This window comes from Poecilia formosa, unplaced genomic scaffold, assembly GCF_000485575.1.
Source record: "Poecilia formosa unplaced genomic scaffold, Poecilia_formosa-5.1.2 Scaffold92, whole genome shotgun sequence".
NCBI lineage: Eukaryota > Metazoa > Chordata > Actinopteri > Cyprinodontiformes > Poeciliidae > Poecilia > Poecilia formosa.
The window spans coordinates 503,137-523,541 of NW_006800031.1; the positions used below are offsets into that span (position 1 = coordinate 503,137).

A 20,405-nucleotide genomic window follows, 5' to 3' on the forward strand; every position below is an offset into this window, starting at 1 on the left:
TTAAGATTTAAAAAAATCTTTGTCTATAAATATATTCTGCTCAGAACAGCTGAAGTGGCACAGCTTTAGCTTCGCCTTGTTCAGATTCTGTTTTTAAAAAAATTAATAAATCTCCTATCCAACACCTTTTGCTATCCATTAATTAATTAATAAATGTAAAAAAATAATCAACAGATCAACCCTATTGATATCTAGTCAAGCAGAAAGGGATGAGCTTTTAGAAGTATTTTTAGCTGCAGATGCAGCCTTTAAATCAGACTAAACTAATTTTAATGAAGAATGTTTTAAAGGGCCGAATTTATTAATAAAATGACCCTAAAACAAACTGTTAAAATACGAATAACGGTTAATAACAGTGGATAAAAACTTCTTGAAATTAAATATTAAACATATTTTCACCTTGATCTAATTTGGCAGATAAAACAATATTTAAGTACACAACTGTTATATCAAAGGTTTTATTTCTAGCAGGCCACATAAAAACTTCTGGGAGGCTGAATTTGGCCTGCGGGCCTGGAGTTTGACACATGCATTAAATGATCAAGTACACTAAAAGAATGCTATGTTACTGCCTTTTAGGAGATAAAACGACAAGTTGCCAATAAGACTATACTCTTTCCATAGAAAATACAAAACATAAGAACTTGTGTGGAATAATGACTTTAATGGGCATCAGTTGAAACTTTAAATAGGCCTTTTAAAGACATGTTAGCTGCATCAGGAGGTAGACCTGCTTAATAACCAGTTTTCCACTGAATTAAAATGAACAAACACCTTTAGGATCAAAATTCTATTTTTCAGTAGACGGTTGTTCATTAAAGTTCGGTGGACGGGTTCCTCGGCTTCGCCTCCTCCTCGTTTCGCGGGACATGGAAGTCCACGTATGGACACCACTTGGTGTTCAGACAGACCAGTTTCTTCAGAGTCGATGTTTTGATGATGTTGAAGCCCGTCTCGCCTCCGAAGGTGCTGGGCTTCCAGTACTCTGGAGAGTTGATGGGATTCCCAAGCAGGCCTTTCAGGGAGAAAGGGGCTCCCATCTCCACCATGCTCTCTCCGAATATGGAGTTGGGGCGAGTTTTCTCCATCATGAGGCCAGGATAAAACTCCAGGGCGTCAATGTCACCATAGAGCTCCTCTAAACCTTGAGCTGTTTCTTCATCACCTGTTTGCAGAAAAATGTTAAAGTTTGAATGCATTTTCTGACATCTTGGTGTGCATCAGTGCTGCGGGTAACCTCATTATATAGGAGGAATGTCTGAGTAGGCATAAAAACTACCACATAATTTACATGTACACACTGCATCAGTAAGCTTTTTGTATCTTTATTAGATGGTAGCAGATTGAAAAACCACAGGAAGGTGGTGATGCAAACATCAGATAGGATGGAAAGTTTAGCTGCACCACAAATAAAGCAAAAGAAGTTTGAAGGTTTTTTTTTTTTTTTAGGTTGTTGCTGTTCAAAGTTGGGGTAATTTTCTGTTACAATCAATCCGAAAGGGGAGTTTGAATTTTTATTAATGTAATAGTCAGAAATGGAGAAAACAGCTTTGAATGATATATAGCGTTATAGGGGGATAGCTTTTATACACATAGATTTTTTTAACAAAATATTACTGTAACTTTTAATAATTTGATCCAATAAATGTAAAAGCAACATTTTCTCTATTAACTACTAAAGTTCAGAGAGTCTAGGAACGTTTGATTTGTTTAAATTAGTTTTTTGTTGCACAATAAGAATACAGTGAGACACAAAACTTAAAACTTGAAAGCCAAGAGCCATTCAATTAAGCCTGATGTAACTTCCAGAAGTTTCCTCATTGCCTAAACCTACCACTATATTCAGAGTAGGAAAGCAAACAATTAATCGATTAATGGTTTATTAGATAAAGATTATTTCCAATCGATTAACTAATAACGCCCACATAGACCTTCTTTTAGTGTTGCAGTTTGGCCGCCATCCAGCAGAGGGCGCGAAAGCGAAGTGGGTCCGGTCCAGAATTCAAGATGGCAGAGCCATATATGAATGCTGACAGAGAAACGGTCCAGAGTCCGTTTTTAGATAGGAAATGCACTTTATGCGGTTTTGTTTTAAAATATAAACACTCGACAAGCTCCTTTATTTGTCACCTAAATGGCGCTCATTCAACCTAACTGCGTGACGTAGCAGAGTTAACTTTCTCTCAAGCAAAAATTACTGATGTGATGACAGAAAAGCGGAGTGGATAACGCTGTGGCAAGTAAACTCTGCTGCCTCCTCAACACTCTCTTCTTGGAGGATTAAGTTTTTCAAATATTTTATTCTTTAAGCAATTAAATCCTACAGCTTTTCTACACATCTCATGTGTCATTATGCTAATCTACAGGCCTATAATCATGGAGGGCATGAACGTTGCATGCAACAGATTTCATCAACTTCCTTTTACCTATATGTGTCCGAACTTTTTATGAATTCACATTTCACCAACTTACCAGTTAATTCATAAAAGGATGAGTACGGCTTCAAGTTGAACCTTTTTCGGTACTGATTGAAAGGTTGCAGGCGTGCAGCTCTGGAATCTCTGATCAATATTTCTGGGACTCGGAGCACCGCTTGGTGAATGTTGCGACCGCCGCCTATCTGAAAGACACAGTAAGTTTTTTTCAATCTTCTTTTTTTAAAATTAAAAATAAGAAAGGAAACTATGGGCTGTAGCACCCAGTTATTATACCTACAAAGGGAGATTACCCTTAAAGGAGATAAAACACCAGAAATTACTTCAGGAAGTTTTTTTTTAAAGAGGAACTGAACTTTGATGCTAATTTAGAAAGATAAGCAGCAGTTTGTGGTTTTGAGAACGCCTTATGTTGCAATCATATCATGAACTTGAAACACTCACTGCATGTATGAGTGAGTTTTACATTCTTAATTTTTTTATTCAGCAAGTATTCAAGATGAGTGGTATGCAAATGATTTCTGTGCATGGTACAGGATTCTTGCATTTAAAAAGAAGTTTGGCTTTTGTGGGTTGAGAAAAGTCAAAAACAGACGAAAAACGGAAAACATTTCCGCACATTAATATACATCTTTTTGCTGAGTCTTAATCAAAAAAGTATCACTTTAACTCCAGAATTACTTAGAAATGTTAATGTATTTCATTGCTCAGTATAGTAGACTACATGTTGCATGACTGTGGCAAGACAAAGAAACCACAATTTGAGACATTGGAGAGAAAAGCGGCAGCTAAAGATAAACTTTGTGCAACTGTGGTTCTGTCAGTCGCTATTTCAGTTTATGTAAGCCTAAAGTTTACATTCAGAAAGAAACCTAACCAATCAGCAAACAGAGTGTATTTAAAAAAAAATCAACTGAGCTCTTAAATCATTTGATGATTGCTATTTCTACTGGCTACAAATCTTTTTCTGACCAATTATTTCTGACACATTAAAGGAGATACAGTTACTCATCAGCATGAACATCATTACGTTTGGGACTTGATGGTTTGTTTAAACAGTTTTCATTCAGCATGGAACGATTATACAGCACACAGATTCAATTAATGTTTAAAAAAAATAGAATTAGGTGAACTAGTTTACATTTGTTTAGGGTTTTCCATACAGGACCAAAGCTTTGCATACATATGTACAACCTGACTGACATTGGACCAACAGTTTCATCTCAAATTGAACTTAAACAGCCATCTGGCATTATTCTGGCTCCGTATTTGAACATTCATCTCAAAGTAGCTCATTTGAGTTGTTTTCATGCATAAAAAATAAATAATTCAGTTTAATCATGAAATTAAGAAAAACAACAGGACTTTTAAGTGTCATTTAAAAACCTTAATGTTTGCCAGTTTAGTTTGTGCCAAACTTACTTGACGTGTGCTAAGATTATTCAAACTGTGTCCAAGTTTCAACGGTTTTAGCAGTTAAATGTGGTAAAAATGTTATACTTTCTCTATTTGTCTGGTCTGAAAAGCATTGCTGGAAAACAGAAGCCTGGAAAACATCCAGGATTGGTTAAAATCTTATAAAACCTGATAAAACCAAGCCTGAAAATTCAGCTGCGATTACAAAAGTTTAAGTCAAAAACAAACAGTGGTGGTAGGATCATGATTGGACGTTTCTTTGTTTCAGATAGAAATAGGGATTCTTTCAATGTGGATGAAATGATCAGGTCAAAAACACTGAGGTTTTAAATACTTTGAGCATCACAGTCAGAGTGGACATTGAAATCAATAAAATGATAGAAAAGTACAATTTTGAATGACCTAGTTAAAGTCTAGATTTAAATCTGACAGAACAACATGTTTCCCCACAATGTGAATGATACTGAAAAGGCAGAGTGAACAAAATTACATTATAATTATATATTATATTAAAAGTAAAAAAGAGGGATGTTGACGGACTCTTATCAAAGCTGAATGAATAAGTTTCAGTGTTTACATTTTAGTTTTTCCACCTTTTTCTTTTTTCCCTTCTGACATATTTGTTTTTTTTTTGTTGAAATACAAAGGATATTTACTTTTACCACACCATATGAAGAAAGTTTTTAAATAACTTCCCTTTATGTCGCAATAATCTTGGATTTCAACATGGCTGTCTAGACTCATACGAGAGGAAACGGTTGCTAAAGTTAGTTTTTTAGACAAAACGCGATTTATGCAATTAACTAAATTAGTTTATTTGCTAGTTTACTTGCCGCTTGTTTCACACAGCTTTCTTTCAGAACGTAACATCTGTATGCATGATCATCATAATTCCCGCACACAACAAAATGCAAGCTGCTATATTTTTACCTGTCCTGCAGACTGTCGAGAGAAAGCATCCACCAGCTTCTCCACTCCGTAACGCGTCAGGATGGAGGTGTTGTACAAAAACTGGGAGTACGGGATTTCTTCTCCGTCAATGAGGAAGCTGTCCGGCATGAGCGGGTGCCAGTGGTAGAGGTGGGAGAACTCCAGGGCGATGCGGTTAGTGTACTGGAAGCGCACACCGAAGAGCAGGGAGGGGTCGTACTTCAGCTTTAGGTGGTAGCCGCTCAGGTGCTGCACGTACTCCTCTATTATAATGTTGATGATCTCACCTGGGAATTAAAGGTGACCTATTATGCTTCCTTGAACAGGTTGCAACAGATCTAAAGACTATAGAAAACATGTTCATTACATTTTTTTGCACAAAATTGCTCTTAGATTATGAGATTTCAGTTGGGTCATCTTGATCTCTGTTCAGTATGAGCTGTTTTAGGGCCTCTTGTCACTTTAAATCCAAATAAGCTGCTGCTGGCCACGCCTCCAAACTCAATGTTTACACTCACATGTGAAAATAGCTGCAAACAGACATGCAGTTATGCAATTATACATCTTTGAAAAGCAGAAGTGGTACCTCCTGCATAAACAATAACAGTGCAGCAAGTTTCAAAGCTAATTTTTTTTGCCTATGATCTGCTGTAGGTCAGTACTCTGGCAACTTTTCAAAGCAAGAAGTTGTTTTAAGCTATATTTCAGATAGCTGAATATATGAATATTTCAGTGAAATGATCTGATCAGCAGGTGGAGTACATTCACCACCTGAAAACCATTCAGTGCCCTTTAGATCAACTTCCTACTTACCACACATGAAGCACACAGAGTGAATGACAAAATCATTTGTCCCACGACAATTTAAATCTACTTATGTGGGTTTGATTCTGAACTAATCTTGTTTTTTTGCTCTCTGTAATATCTGTACATTGAAACTACTGATAAATGGATGAGTAGATCTTACTAAAAATACCACCCATGTTTCTGCTCCACATTTGTGTAACTTCATGTACTGTTGCAGACCACAGTTTTTCACAACTAGATAAAAGTTTAAACTGGTATTGTGCTGCATCTTTTGCACGGTCTGTCTTTTTTGTAATAAGTACTGTGAGAAAATGACAGAACAAGAAAAAAAAGCCATCAGTATTTGAGTATCTTAATTTTGGCTTCATACCAAAACTTTAAACAGGACACATGTCAGTTTTACTTACATGCTACGAACTGTGAAGCATTTATGGGAAGCTGCCACATCATGAATAGACTTTAAAATTATTTGTGTGCTTTTAAACAGTTGATATTGTTGCCATATTGTTAAATAACATGCCATCCAGCACAGTCATTGCTTCAGTTAGACTAAACAAATAAGTTCAATTTGGGAAGTAGCGAATAAAAAGCATGACTCATTCAAAAAGCTCTAAAAGTCATTCAGAGTTGTATGCTAGCTGAAATAATAAAACAATCTTTTTGTCCAGATTTTACCATGAAGAACATACAAATCCTTTTTGTCTGTCTCAGATTGGTTTGTTGATTTGACATCAGGATTATTTTAAATCTGTTCAGTTGTTTAAAATTTAACATCTGGTGGAGCATAGCTGTACATCTAAGCCAGTGGTGTCCAAACTTTTGTCACAGGCAGCAAATTTAAACTGCTGCTGGGCCACAAAATTAAATAAAAAAAACGCAGAAATTTGTTTTATTGGGTCCTTTATGTTTGTTTACTTTTTGTTCGTTTTGTTTTACCTGCTCATGTTTGTTCTGGATGTAAACAAACATTTACATCCACAAATAGTGGAGAGCAAAAAGACGATTATTTTCCTTGCCATCCATAGCCGCACTGGCACCATACATCAGATTAACTAAATGAAACTTGAGGATGTAGATATTATTAATTTAGTGCAGTGCGCCACAGTTAAGGAAAAAAAAATAATGCAGAAAATTATTGGAGAACAAGTCAAAACTACTTTTATTCTTTTTCTCGCTTTCTGTGTCAGCTATGCCACGCACAGACCAGTTTCCATAGCAACCGACTGATATCTCCACGTGTGCATCAGGATTCAAAACACGCAAACATTTCCTACACATTGAACAGAACGTTGCAGTATTGTGTTTTCAGACTTGAAGTTTATTTTGTGATTATTAATAAGTGATAGTCTGAACATAACGGTATTTGATTAGCTAGTTGAAACATCTGCTCTACTGACAAGCCGTCAGAAAGTCGGTATGTGGATCGCCTTATATTTTTTCACTCAACCGAAATCCACAGCACCTCTACATGTTAAGTTTGTCAAAGTCAAGCTAGCATAGCTGAACTACTTCCCACTCCCTCGTTATGGTTTTTCTTAATTAAAACTTCTTTTTCATGACTTTTTTTAATCTAGTTGTCATAGTGTTGACAGTTAGTAGCAAAGCACTGCATCCCTTTTTTTTGTATATTATGCGTTTAAGATTTACCGTGTTAAGTTGACAACTTGACAGCTAAAACCGGTGGTAGTTATCGTTAGCGAGCGGCTAACTCTGCCCTCCAGCAGGGAGATTAGGCCGGGTTCTGCCGCACCTGACGTTACGTTGCAACGTGTCTATTTTGTTGGCAAAATTTGTATCATTCCTGAAATGCGGTCGTGGGCCAAACAAAATCATTTCAAGGGCCACAAATGGACCCCAGCCCACACTTTGGACACCCCTCATCTGAGCAGGTTTTAGATACTTTTCTCTTTCATATCATTCACCTCATGTATATAATATAAGCAGAATAAATAATAAACCAGAGTAAATATTTTAAAATACACGTGTCATACGTACCAATAATGATGAGTCTGGTGGTCTGGAAAAGCTGCTCGTCATCCCAGGTCGGATGTTCACCCTTCAGGATGTCACACACCCGGTTGTGCTCCCTCAGCCAGATGGTGGCGTACATGGTGAGGCCTGGGACAAGTCCGAACACTTCCTGTCCGATGGCGAGCCGCTGCTCAGCAGGGAAACCTTCAGGGTACACCATGTCCACTGGGACCTCAGATATGGTGGGAGGGTACATCTCCCCGTTGATCAGCTGTGGAGTGTCAATCAGGAGTCATTTCACCAGCAATTTCTTTATCAACTTAGCTTCTTGTGCCCTGATGAAGACCTCAAACTGTGGCGATTTCATCAGATGAAACAACATCTTCAGGCAGAGAGGTTTTCAGATAAGCTGGCTTCTCCTAGACCAATATCTGAATGTACGATAATGGAGTTTCAGCTACCAGCAGTGACGCCATCTTAAACCACTGTTGTCGTTATCTTGACTTATTCCAAGAAGTCGACAAGTAACAGGATATGAGAGTTTTCTTCACGCCGATGTCACAGCAGGTACAGAAGAACTGAAAATTGTGTAAAACTAATGAAGTTGTTACAAAGTACAACACATTTCAATTTTTTTTTACTCAAATATATATTATAATTTCAACTATTTCCTCTTAACTATAAATCAGTATTTTCCCCGAAGGACATTAGTAGTGTTGTGTTCCTCAAAGCTTTGAGTTTTTTCAGTTTTATGTCTACGTTTTGTGTATTACAGTAGTATATGCATTACATTTTTATTTATATCACCTTAGTGTTCTGTATTTAATAACTAATTGCTTCTCTTGTTTGGTTTGCAGTCTTCGTATTAAGTTTAATATGTAACATTTTCTCATGGGCCACAAAATGTTTCATTTTTAAAACACAAATGTTTTGTTTTGTTACTTTACATGCTAAATAAGCTAAAAGTGAAATATTTTGAGAAAATAAATTAGGTAGTCTTTTTGCAGAAAATGGATTTGTAAGTCATGCTGGATGTGAAATATGAAAAAGGGTCTCACGCATATTTAGATAGATAATTAAGAATTGAAACATAACTTTTCTATTTTTTTCCTTTCTGACCACAGAAACTGCTGCTAAAATAACTTTACAGAAGTTGCGCATTACAAAAAGAGTTTGGAGTTGACAGCTAAAATATCAAGACAATGTTAAATTAAAGGACAAACAATTAGGGCTTTGACAGTGATTAGAAAACAAAAATAATGTTAATTAACAGCATTTCACTCAGAATGATAGCTTGTTTTGCCTTCTGATAAGAATATCAACTATCAATATGTTTATTTCAACTTTAGTAATGTTAAAAGCAAAATATAATGAGCACTGGAAAATAAAAAAGAAACAAAAGCTAAATTTGTTGAGGCCAAATTGCAAATATTACATGTTGACAGAACTCAAAAAGTTATTTTAGAATAATTGTGTCTATTAAAATAAAAGTGGATAAAGAGGAAGTGCCTTAAAGGGCTGGAAAATAAATAATATCTATCGTGATGGACATGTGATTAATATCAGTATATAATACATATGATGGAATATTCAGTAATTTCCCAGAACTGCACAGCATTCTGGGGGATGTAGGCAGAGGAAAGGCTTTGGCCTCTCAACCTCTAACGTTCAGCTAAGAAAGATTGGGGGCATTAACAAATCCACTCACTCTTTGGTTACCTAGCAACAACTTGCTGAGTAACTTGTGGTTGCCTAGCAACACCCTGCTGAGTAACTGGCACTCAGCAGTTTAAAGTTATACCACTCATAGCCTCATAACTGCTTAAAATTTAAAAACAACACTGTGGAGTGAAAACTGGAAAAAAAAAAACAGGCCACCAGTTTGGCAGTATTTCAGAAATTTAAAACAAAAATCTGATCAATAATTATCGACATCGACTGATATGAAACACTTTCATCGTGATTCGTTTTTCAGCCATAATGCCCAGCCCTCGTAGCTTTTATCTTATCAGTGAATTTAGCTGATATTTTTTTAACATGAGGGTTATGGTGATAGATTATTTCCATTTTATTGCAGCTGAGCCCAACGTTACGTGATTGATCACAGATACTGAGGTGAAAAAACAAACTAAACAGCCCGACTTTACATGTCCAACTATTACCTGATATTTTAACTTTCCATCTTTATGAAGCCGAAGCTGATGCTGCCTTTCAAGCTCTTCTCCATATATGTTGCTTGCATCTACCTAGTTGGATAAAAACACATAAATCAGGTATTAAACTCAACAGGTGCTGACTACAACCAGATCTATGTTGCTTATTGCTCTCTTACCCCATGCCCCAAACCCTTGGTGAATCCTACGGGAGCTTTGTGACTTTTCTTGAAGAACTGGTGGGTGAAGTGTTGAGCCATGAAAGCAAACATCAGATTGGTTCCCTGAGGATCTGGCCTGAATTCCTGCCTTTTAAAATATTTCTCACAAAACTCCTTGGGGTCAGGAAGAACGGGTTTACCTGTGAATTTATGCTCAGTTTAAGATTTCATTGGGGTTAACTGAGTGTTAGAAGTTGTAAAGGCCTCACCTTTGGTTCCCATTGGCAAAGGGCAATCTTCGGGTACAGGAGGGAGGAGGCGGGTGTAGTAAGAGATGTTGTTGTACGACTCCCAGCTGATGTACCCGTACTTCGTGTTGTAAGTTGGTGGACTGGGAATAAGTTCATTTCTGACTGTAACAGGAAAGGGATTAGCTTGTTTGCATGAGTTTTCAGACAGTTTTCATGTTGCAACATTTCTGAAAAGATACAACTGTTGTGCCAACTGAAAGAGAGAAAATACAAAAATAAAGAGTGGCTTAATGGTGATTTTACATTATTTCTCTGTATGTTATTGAGTTGAACTTTGTTCTTTTTGACATGGGAAACAAGCCGTCTTACAATTTTTAGTCCAGAGACTAAATTGTCTCTTGGACAATTTAGTCAGGGGATAGTCAGACTTCTGTCCCCTGAAAAATGTTTCCAGGATTAAAGGACTAATGTCCTTGCAAGATCTAGAAAAACTCATCCATGCGTTTGTCTTTAGTTGAACTGACTACTGTAACAGCTCTGCCTAAAACTCAGACAGCTGCAGCTGATCCAGAACGCTGCTGCTAGCGTTCTGACTAAAACCAGGACGATAGAGCACTATCCTGCACTGGCTCCCTACAGCTCAGAGAATAAACTTTAAAATACTGTTTATAAACCACTTACTATTTACATTTAAGTCAAACCAAAGCTTACAACCACAAAGTCCAACGTCCAAAATCCTAAATTGCAAACTGAAGAACATAAACATAAATACACCACAAAAATAAACCATGACCATTAAGATAACTGAGCAGATGAACCAGCAGTGACTCATCCAAAACCCTAAACCAAATGAGTAACACCTGAAACTTTGTGGACGGAATGAGCTTTCAAGAGCTGAAACTACGTGCTTGAAAAGCAACTTTTGATTTCCCTCACTATTCAGATCTCTGGATCTTTTTAAAAAAATAAACCTTCACCAAGCGTTTCTCATCACAAATGAACAGAACTAGAAGAAAAATATTTGTCAATATCTCAAAAATGAACTGAAGTACAGGATGTAAAATGTTGCATTATCTGTTTCAGTCTAAATGTGTTTTAAAGACTGAGTGGTTTTGACGCCTTAACTTACCAGTTAGCACGATTCTCATGAAGGTATCTCGCAGGAAAGAGTTGTTGACGATGGTCCAGAACCACTGGAAATTTGTCAGGAGGAAATGAAGCACTCCAGGACCGGGCTTCAGCATCAGATAGATTCTGGTCCAGAACTCCGCTGTGCAGAAATAAAAGCAAAACGTACCTTTTAACTTTGAAAAAGCACCGTTGGAGAAATATTTAAGGTGCTATGCAGACAATAAACCATAAAAATAGTTTCATTAGAAGTTACTGAACCACAAATTGTCTTACGAGTGGTGCAGTTTTTTCCGTGGAAGCCTGTTCGGGTGCAGTCACAGCTGTAGCTTTCTGTACCGAATCGCACACACACACCTCTGTTCTGACAAGGGTAGTAGCAACAGGGATTCACTGGAAAAAAAAATAAAAAATGAATAATTACACTGAGGTACGTCCTGCTTAAGCAGCTGGGTGGATATTTGGCTTGTTAACCATTTAGAGAACTAAATCCTAATTTTTAAATAGTACTGTCCTAACACCATCAGTAGCAACACAACAAAACAGAAATCTAACAAAAATGTACATTACATGAAACCAAACATTTTTTTGAAGATGGTTAAAGCTGCAGTATGTAACTAATACATATTTTTTACATATTTGTTAAAACTCACCATGTTGACAGATAAGCTGTGAAAGCATCAATCTCCTTCACCTACTCCCTGGGCTACTTTCTTGTCTAAATAAATATAACGCTCCAAGGCAAAAACAACCAATCAGAAACCAGACGAGGGTTTAGTGCTGTTAATCAACCTCATGTAGTCACTACTTAATGTATTAATGGTGGAGAAACAACTTACTGTTAGAAGAAACCCATTTATCCGCCATCATTTGTGGGCATGCTAACTAGCATTAGCATTAAAAACAGGCTATGCTAGCTGTAGCTTAGCAGAAAGCAAGGAGCTCTGAAGCTCCAGTATGTCACTTTTATGTAAAAAATGTTTTTTTTTTGTTTTTTTTTACATATGTTAAATTAGCATTTATGTCATGACTGTATAAGACAATTTGTGAAAATTGAGCTTCTCTGCCTTCTCCCAGTGCTCCCAGCACTAACTACAGAAATACACCTCCCAGTCAGAAACATCCAATCAGAGCCAGGAGGAAGGTCTCAGCGCTGTTAATCACTCTCCTCCTCACCTCTTCCTGTTTGCTCTATGCTAAGCTACAGCTAGTTCACCACAACATAGGCTACCATGAATGCTAATGCTAGTTAGCATAGCCACAGATGATGGCAGATGAGAGGTTTTCCTATAACAGTAAATTTGTTTTTATACCATTAACACATTAAGCATTGTACAGGAGGTTGATTGACAGCGGTAAGACCCTCCTCCCAGCTCTAATTGGTCGTTTTTGACTGTGAGTGGTTCAGACCGCAACAGTAACAGTCTGAAGAAACTCATTTCTGTAGCATCTACAAAAATGAGTTTGACTTTCTTACACAGATCATCTCTCTGATTGGTGAGAACGATTTATCTCATCTGTTTAAATAAAGAGTTTGAGTTGGCAGTTCGTCACAGGACAAGCAACCACGCACATGAGGTAATTCAGAGAAACCATGACTGATTTATGTGGGAAGAACGTGATGAAGAACCCAGAGAGAACCCAAACATGCAAACTCCATGCAAATTCAGATCCAGGACTTTCCTGCTGCATGTCAGCTGTTCTGACATGCAGCGGCTCCACAATGGAGTCCTTCTTGCATCCACAGTGTTTAATTTGTATAAAACATAGATGAGGACACAGGAAGCAAAATTTAACAAGGGATTACATCTGAAGTCAAATAAAGCTGCTCCATTTAATTAATATTAAAATTGTATTTTTTTGGTGTGAAGTCGACATATTTGGAACTTGTTTAGTCCAACTCTTCTTATTTTCTCGTCAGCTCAACACTTTTTCTTCACCCTAATTTCACTCATTTTCTGCATTCATAAGTCTGAAGTTACTCTGGTATGACAAGACACGGCTGGCGCAATGACTCAGTCAAATAGTGAAACCAAGCTCTCACACTAAAGAGCAGCATGACAACACGCTTTGAAACACACTCTGCATCCAGGCCTTAAACTCACATCAGATTGCCTCCTTGTTTCCCAGCAGAACATTTATGCCCAGTCACCACCAACATCTAGCTTCACCAGGAAATACCAGCACTCACACACAGGTGGCAATGCTTGAACTCTAAGCCGTCACCATTTTTACAGGAACTGGCTATATGCACACAGCTGTTAACGTCTATTTCACACAACCCAACCACTTCCACATATCTTTAACACTTGCTGTATTCGGGCTTCCTGCCCTGCCTCCTTACAGAAGTTCAATGTGATAATGAGACTTTTTATCGCATAGAAAAGCCCCATGGACAACAGTAACGAGGTTTCTAATAGTAGAATAACTTAAAGTTGACTCTTTGGCATTGCTTTTAAAAATAAGCCAGTCATAAGTTCACTGTAGTAGCTTTCCAAGATGTTGCACATCTTTTCACATTTTGCCACATTTCAACTACAGACCAGCTGTATTTTATTGGGATTATATGGAATAGACCAGCAGAATGGAGGGGATTTGCAGGAAAATACTGTTTGCATTTTTGATACTCCCAAATAAAATCTATTATTGGAATAATTTTGTGTGCAGTTAAAGAATGGCGCACAATGGAGCTGATGCAGACAGACATTTACAAAAGTTTTTTTGTTTTTAATTGGCTATGTTTTTTTTTGTTTGGTTTTATTTTATATCATATTAAGCATGGCCAAATGGTGACATTTTATTCAAATACAAATTAGTGCATCACCCATTCATTAAAGCATTTAGGGGTGAGCGATACGGATTTTAACCATTTTATCATCATATTTTATGGTACTGTCATGATAATGATAAAAATAACTATTTATTACATTTTTTTTTTAACAAATGTTGGAACAAATCTATGAAAACTAACACTGCACATCAAACTCGGTGATGGCAGAGTCATTCTGTGGGGATGCTGTAAAGGCCTGAGACTGAGGTCAGAGTTCATCTTTAGGAAGGATAACAGTCAGAACACACAGTTTCTAAACTACATACAATACAAATACAACCTTACATGTTATTTCCTATCTTACGCTGCTGAAACCTGTGCATGTTTCAGTTCAAATACTTAGGATTAAATTTCATCCTGAGTTCATTTTCCAGAATTGTTTTTGTTTACTTGACCTCAATGCTGTTGGTATTGCAGCGGGACAACAATCAGACAAACACCAGCCATCCTGCCTCTAAATGGCTCAATAAAGATTATCTTGTAGTGGCCTAGTTAAAGACCAACTTAAACTGACTGTGCTCAAAAATCTCAAATTCTGTCTGTTTTAAAGCAATTTTGCAAACAAAAGTGTGCCAAAATTCCTCTGTTCCTCTGTTTATATTTACCGTTTATCTTTTCCTGATTTTAAACTGGCTTACAACCTTTAAGTGTGACTCAAAAAAGAAAAAAACAGAAGAAATGTGTAATTTTAAAAACTACTTGCCTGCACTTGACTCAGCAGCACCTGAGGATGATTTCATCAGCTGCAGAACCGCCAAGATGGAAAACAAGCCAAACCCTGCAAACGTTTACAGGGAAACAATAATGATGCAACATCTGCAGTTCATCCAAATTGTGTAATTTGTACTTTTAGCACTCACCTTTCATGCTTGCTTGAATTAAATGAAAGTTGTCTGGAGATGTTTCACAGACAGAGCTGTTCTGACAAATGGTTGAAGGTTTCTTTCCTCCATCCGACTGTCTGAGTCTCACTGGCTTTGAGATACCAAAAGTGGGCGTTCACCCTGTGCCTTCCACTTCCTCTATTTAATGATTTTAAACACAACCTAATGCACTTCAGAGTGTTTCAAATTACATTTTATATGCTTGTTTTTCAAGACAAATTGTTCTCCTGTTAAGAATAATAAGTATTTGGCATAGAGATTATTCAAATGAAACCAAAATTGGGTGCAACTTAAAAAACTTTTCATTTATCTATTAATTCAAACGCACATCAGCTGTCAGTTGACAGAATCAAAGAGCTTTGTCTCCCCCTACTGGCGAATTTGATTTGTGTAACAACCATTACGGAAGAGACTGACTGCTGCTGCATAAAAATCATCTGCATAAACGGATCGTTTTTAAACATTTACTGATTACATTTTTTATGCTGCAAAAAAATGATCGGCATAAACATGACCCAAAATTATATTTTTATGCTTAATTTCTTAATTTGATACCTAGATGTTGTTTTTTTGTTTTGTTTTGTTTTTTTGCAGTAAATGCGGCAATGATAAAAAATAATAATAAAAGAAAACAGAAAAAGTGGAAGTTGGTATGGAAGTACACATGTGTCACCAGGATTTGAATTAAAAAAATGCCACTTAAATTTTGATGTTGCAAATTTTACTTCCTTTTTCAGTGTTGAAACATAATCACAATACATTTTTAGCCAATTTTCTAATTGGTGACGCACCAATAAGAAAATTTGGGATAAAGTTAATAGTATTGCTGTTATGGGTGATAAATAATACGGAGATATTATTTGAGATAACATACTTTATACTTACTGAATCGACACATCATGTTAAAAATTGAGAAATATTGCCCGATTTTTCACACGTCACTAAATTTATAATGAAATTTTGTCAGAAAGTTTATTTTTGTTTCCAAATGTGCCCCCTTTGTTAAATCATAAATGTGTCCTCTCTTTAAAAATGTAAAGTATGTAAATCTGCAGATGTGTCTCTCTACAAGAAAAAGGTGATAAAATCATTTTTAGTATTTATTTGGCATTAATGATAGTTCCCATATGTACCGCGTCTCAGTTTTAGTTACTTTTTGTATTCTGCCTGGTTTATCTTCAATAAATTGCAGATTATGTTGATTATGTATCAGTTTCTGTTCTGCAATAGCTCCCAACCAAAATCCAATGTACCCTTAAAAGTAACCATGGCAACCAACAAAGAAAGCCTCTAGGAACATGGCTTGTAAGGCTAATTTGTTTTATTGTCAAAATAATAATAAAAACATACAGTTACATTTAATTATTTTATTTTTTATTGATTATTCCACTTCACAGAATTAAAGTTAACATAAACAATGTTTAGAAATTGATATTTTTGGCATTATGTTCCCCTTTTACAACTTCCAATTTTCAGTCTTTTCCTTTTTAAATTAAATTAAGAGAAAAAAAACTCATGTAATGATTTAACCAAAAAGTGGACTAAACATTAATTTTAATATCCTAAAATGAACGTGAATTTAAACATGTACTTTCCAGCGTATTTATGTAGCATAAAAATGGATTCAATCAAATTAATATGGCTTGATTTGTCAAAATGGGTCAGTTTTGACTAAAATACAACTTGCATCACAGATTTTTGGGATTATGATCTGTCTTTTTTCTCTTTTTTTTTTCTTTTTTTTTTTTTTGTGCTAATTTTGACAAATTATCCATGCCAGAATCAGGAAGAAGCTACGAATCTTTATCTTTCGTAATGTCTTCCCAATCTGCCAAACACATTTTTGTCATTTGTGGTCAACATTCATCACATGGGGCTTCAGACTCAACATAAACCAGTTTCTTCCCCAGATAGTCCTTGTTGGACATCTTTTCAATTCATTTCTTTTTCAAATACCTTTCTATTTTATATATATATATAAAATCAATTTGCAGACGGCATTTTTTTGGAAGCATTTAGGATTGGACCAAGATTTCTGTCTTCAAAGACCCAACAGTATTTGTGTTTCACTCTCTTTCTTAGACATGATTGATGTGATAAAGAATGAGACCCATCAGGAACTAATTATCAAATCAGCGTTTCCCGCCTTACGAGCACGGCTCCTTTTGGCATGAGCCTCCTCTGCCCGTTGCCATGGTGAGGCTGGCGCGGGCTAGGCCTGCTGCTTCCTATGGCTTTTCTGGTAATTGAAATCAGATGCTCCCCCGAGTTGAAACCTTTGCCGGGAGTAACCTGGAAGCATTTATTTTACGGAGAAGATGTTTAGTTAAGCCACGCTGCGCTCTGTAAACGAGGCTCTGGTGATAAATACAATCGGTGAAAGCAATGGAGGATGGTTCCTTCTTCCTTCCCCCGGTTCAGGTTACAGATCAGCAGGCTTCCTGTTCAGTTGGAGAGCCGTCCAATCCGACTCTACACAAGTCTGGCAGCTGCAAGTGATGCTAACTCTTCTAAAGTCCACCGGTGGTCTAATCCAAACAATTAAAATCTACTCAGAACTAATCTAAACAATAGATTATTTAAAGTGCAATGACAAACCACCTCCAAACTCAGCACAATGGTTGCATGTCTCAGTCAATGCTAGCAGCAACCATAAAATATTATAATTATTAGGGCTATTATAGATATAAAAAAGAGTAAATTTCTACCAAAAAAACTCTGAAAATTTCTGGGGAAAAAAATTTTAACTTTTAGGTTTTGAAAGTCAAAGATTTGCTAGAAAGCACTGAGAAATTTTTATATTAATCTTAGAATTTCTTTTCTAAAAATTTTTATTTATTTTTTTTAATTTGAAAAGTCAAACGTTTTCAACTTTTGGAACTCCAGAAAATTTCAAAAGTCAGAAACTTTTTTATCTTAGATATTTCAGATATTTCCAAGTTCTTTTTCCAAAGAGCTTTTATCTTGCAATTTTTTGAAATTTTAAACTCAGAAATTTCCCAGTTTATTCTGAAAGAATTCTGAGATATTTCTCCCTCAGCTGTATTTTCTTCCCCTGCGACTCCCCCACTCGACTCCTTCAGACTAGCCAGCAACAGTTAGCAAACACATCAGCTGAGCTCGTTATACAAGCTAAATCTCAGTTCAGTGCCGGTAAAGACATTGTTAAAGGAGCGCTGTTGTGATGACAACCTGAGGGCGGAGTTTCAGAAAGAACAGGAGTTTTTAAAGAGACAGAGGCCCAATTTGACAGCGTTAAATTACAAAGTAAAATTTCTTTTAAGAAATATTTGATATATATAGGATTTTTACAACTGAAGGTAACATAGTTACTTGATTGTGGTATAAAGTGGTACAATGTGCCCGGAAAACATAACATTTTAATCAGCCTGTGCCCTATAAGCCACTGTAACAAACAAATGTAAAATGTTTCCGCATGCTAAACAGATTCATGTGTTTTTATTTGGCTAAACAAACAGCATTGTTATTCAAATTATGGTCCACTGCTTATTGTAATCTAAGACTGCAGTGCATTTATATAAAATATAAATTTTAGCGTGCCCCCCACCAGACACGGCCCCAGCAGGAAGGCTACTCTGAGCCCAAACCCTTTAGGTTCAGAGTAGCCTCCTAAATGCTGACAGTGGTAAATGCGCTCGGCCTCCATCACTTCTCTTTGCATCTTCTGTTGCCATTTCCTGCCCCACCTTCCACCTTTCTCCGGGTTGATTCCCAGCCCTGTTCACCTTTCCCTGACTCGACCCGACTGCCGCCCCTCTCTCCGAGCCGCTGGGATCAGCAGAGCCGCAGGATATTGCAGCCGGCATCAAACTGAACACGATAGGTCCTGCTTAAATAATCCCAACGCTGAGTCTATTTGAAGTGACAGTTTAAACACTTGCACTCAAAGCTCAGCCGATCGAGGGAGGAGGTGTTGGAGGAGGCTGGGTGGGCCAAGCGTCGGCTGACCTACAGGGTTTTTCTTTGTGATTAGGAACCCGTTTAGCTCTGATTGCTGCGGGTCACTGCAGGTGAGTTGGAAGGAAGTAATTTTCCTTCTGGAGCTTGTTGCCAGATTAGGTAACAGCCTGATCTCTGACTCTGACCGGAGAACCTAAACAAATCCGGGGCTGAAGAAAGGAGTTGGGTCATTTTCATAGACTGAAACAACCGATCTTGCTGAATATTTTATTGACGTTAGAAGCCATTTCTAAAGTCAGAGAAGAGACATTGTAATGCAAGTTTAAAAAAAAATAAAGTTTTGTAGTTTTGAATGTGGCCTTTATGCTTCCTTGAACAGGTTAGGCTATCTATGTCTATGGGCTATAAACATGTTCATTGCATGTTTTGCACAAAATCATTCTTGGATAATGAGATTTAAATCTGCTCAGTTCTGCCTATCTTGGTCTCCTTTCAGAATGAGATGCTTTAGGGATTTTTTTCACTTTAAATCCAACTAAGCTGCTGCTGGCCACGCCACCAAACTCAACGTTTACACTCGCTCATGAAAATGGCTTCAAACCGATTCACAATTATACAACCATACATCTGCAAAAAGTATTAAATTAGTAGAACCTCCTCCAAAACACTTGTCTTTTCCAGCAGCCATTGTACTGCATATACAGCGGTAAAACCAGCTGACCAAATGAGCTGGAACTCCACTTCAGTTGCTAGGTAACTGGCAGAGTTCCACTGGGGTTGCTAGGTAACAGGTTGGGCTTTTGTAATAAAGTGTGATCTAACATTTGATCAAAAGCCTAAATTTGGAAAATGTTATTTGAAGTTGAAACCAGATATTTTCATAAACCGAACAAAAAGACAGACATTTTTTCTCACTGTCTGATGTTAAATCAGGCCAAAGTTTTTTGTTTCCGGTTCAAATTACAAAAATTATTTATTTTTGCTAAATGACAGAAAACTTAGCAAGAACATTTTTTTAGAGATTTTTATTGTGTTTAAGCATTTAATTTGAGCATGAAGGTCTTTTACATTAACATGATTTATTTGGATAAATATGCATTGTAAGTTTTAGTGTTTTAGTTTTAGAATGAAAAATACTATCAAGACATTATTATTAGTAATAAATTATATAATTAATAGTGAAATTAAATGGTCTTTGTTAGTTCATTTGCATTGCTCTTATCTCTAAAGTGTGGTGCTGGAAAAGTTGAAAAACTTGAAAATGCTTAAAAAGTGCTTGAACTTTGGGGGGAAGACTACAATCCAAAAATATTCATACCCCTGGAACTTTTCTATATTTCGTCACAGAGCATCTGAGATTAGATTAGATTAGATTAGATTAGATTCACACAGGTGGATTTATTAGCAGTCATCAGGCAACTTCTGAGAGAAAAGGGGGTTGAATACTTTTGCACACCACACTTTTCAGTCTTTTATTTGTAAAAAAAAAATCTGAATTGTATACCACTTTGCGTTGAT

General features: G+C 36.7%; 1 protein-coding gene across 2 annotated transcripts; it reads right to left on the minus strand.

The window, feature by feature from the left end:
* Positions 1-644: 644 nt before the first annotated feature.
* Positions 645-20,405, minus strand: ptgs1 (prostaglandin-endoperoxide synthase 1). Of its 2 annotated transcripts, XM_016674207.1 has the most exons (12): positions 20,392-20,405; positions 14,943-15,092; positions 14,786-14,860; positions 11,529-11,645; positions 11,254-11,394; positions 10,143-10,286; positions 9,892-10,073; positions 9,722-9,805; positions 7,584-7,830; positions 4,782-5,068; positions 2,473-2,620; positions 645-1,165 (listed from the first exon to the last, which is right to left on the minus strand). In XM_016674207.1, exons 2-12 carry the CDS (start codon positions 14,947-14,949, stop codon positions 816-818), a joined length of 1,782 nt encoding a protein of 593 aa, XP_016529693.1. In that variant the 5' UTR covers positions 14,950-15,092; positions 20,392-20,405; the 3' UTR covers positions 645-815. The 2 variants fall into 2 exon arrangements, with proteins under 2 accessions (XP_016529693.1, XP_007557875.1); XM_007557813.2 differs by lacking the exon at positions 20,392-20,405 and having other exon boundaries at positions 14,943-15,267.

What these genes read in the sequence shown, in the direction of transcription:
- ptgs1 (XM_016674207.1), bottom strand. An exon ending in CGGAAAAAACTGCACCACTC is followed by an intron (nt 11,395 to 11,528) that starts GTAAGACAATTT and finishes ATTTCTGCACAG; the next exon opens with CGGAGTTCTGGACCAGAATC. An exon ending in CATGAGAATCGTGCTAACTG is followed by an intron (nt 10,287 to 11,253) that starts GTAAGTTAAGGC and finishes TTCCTGTTACAG; the next exon opens with TCAGAAATGAACTTATTCCC.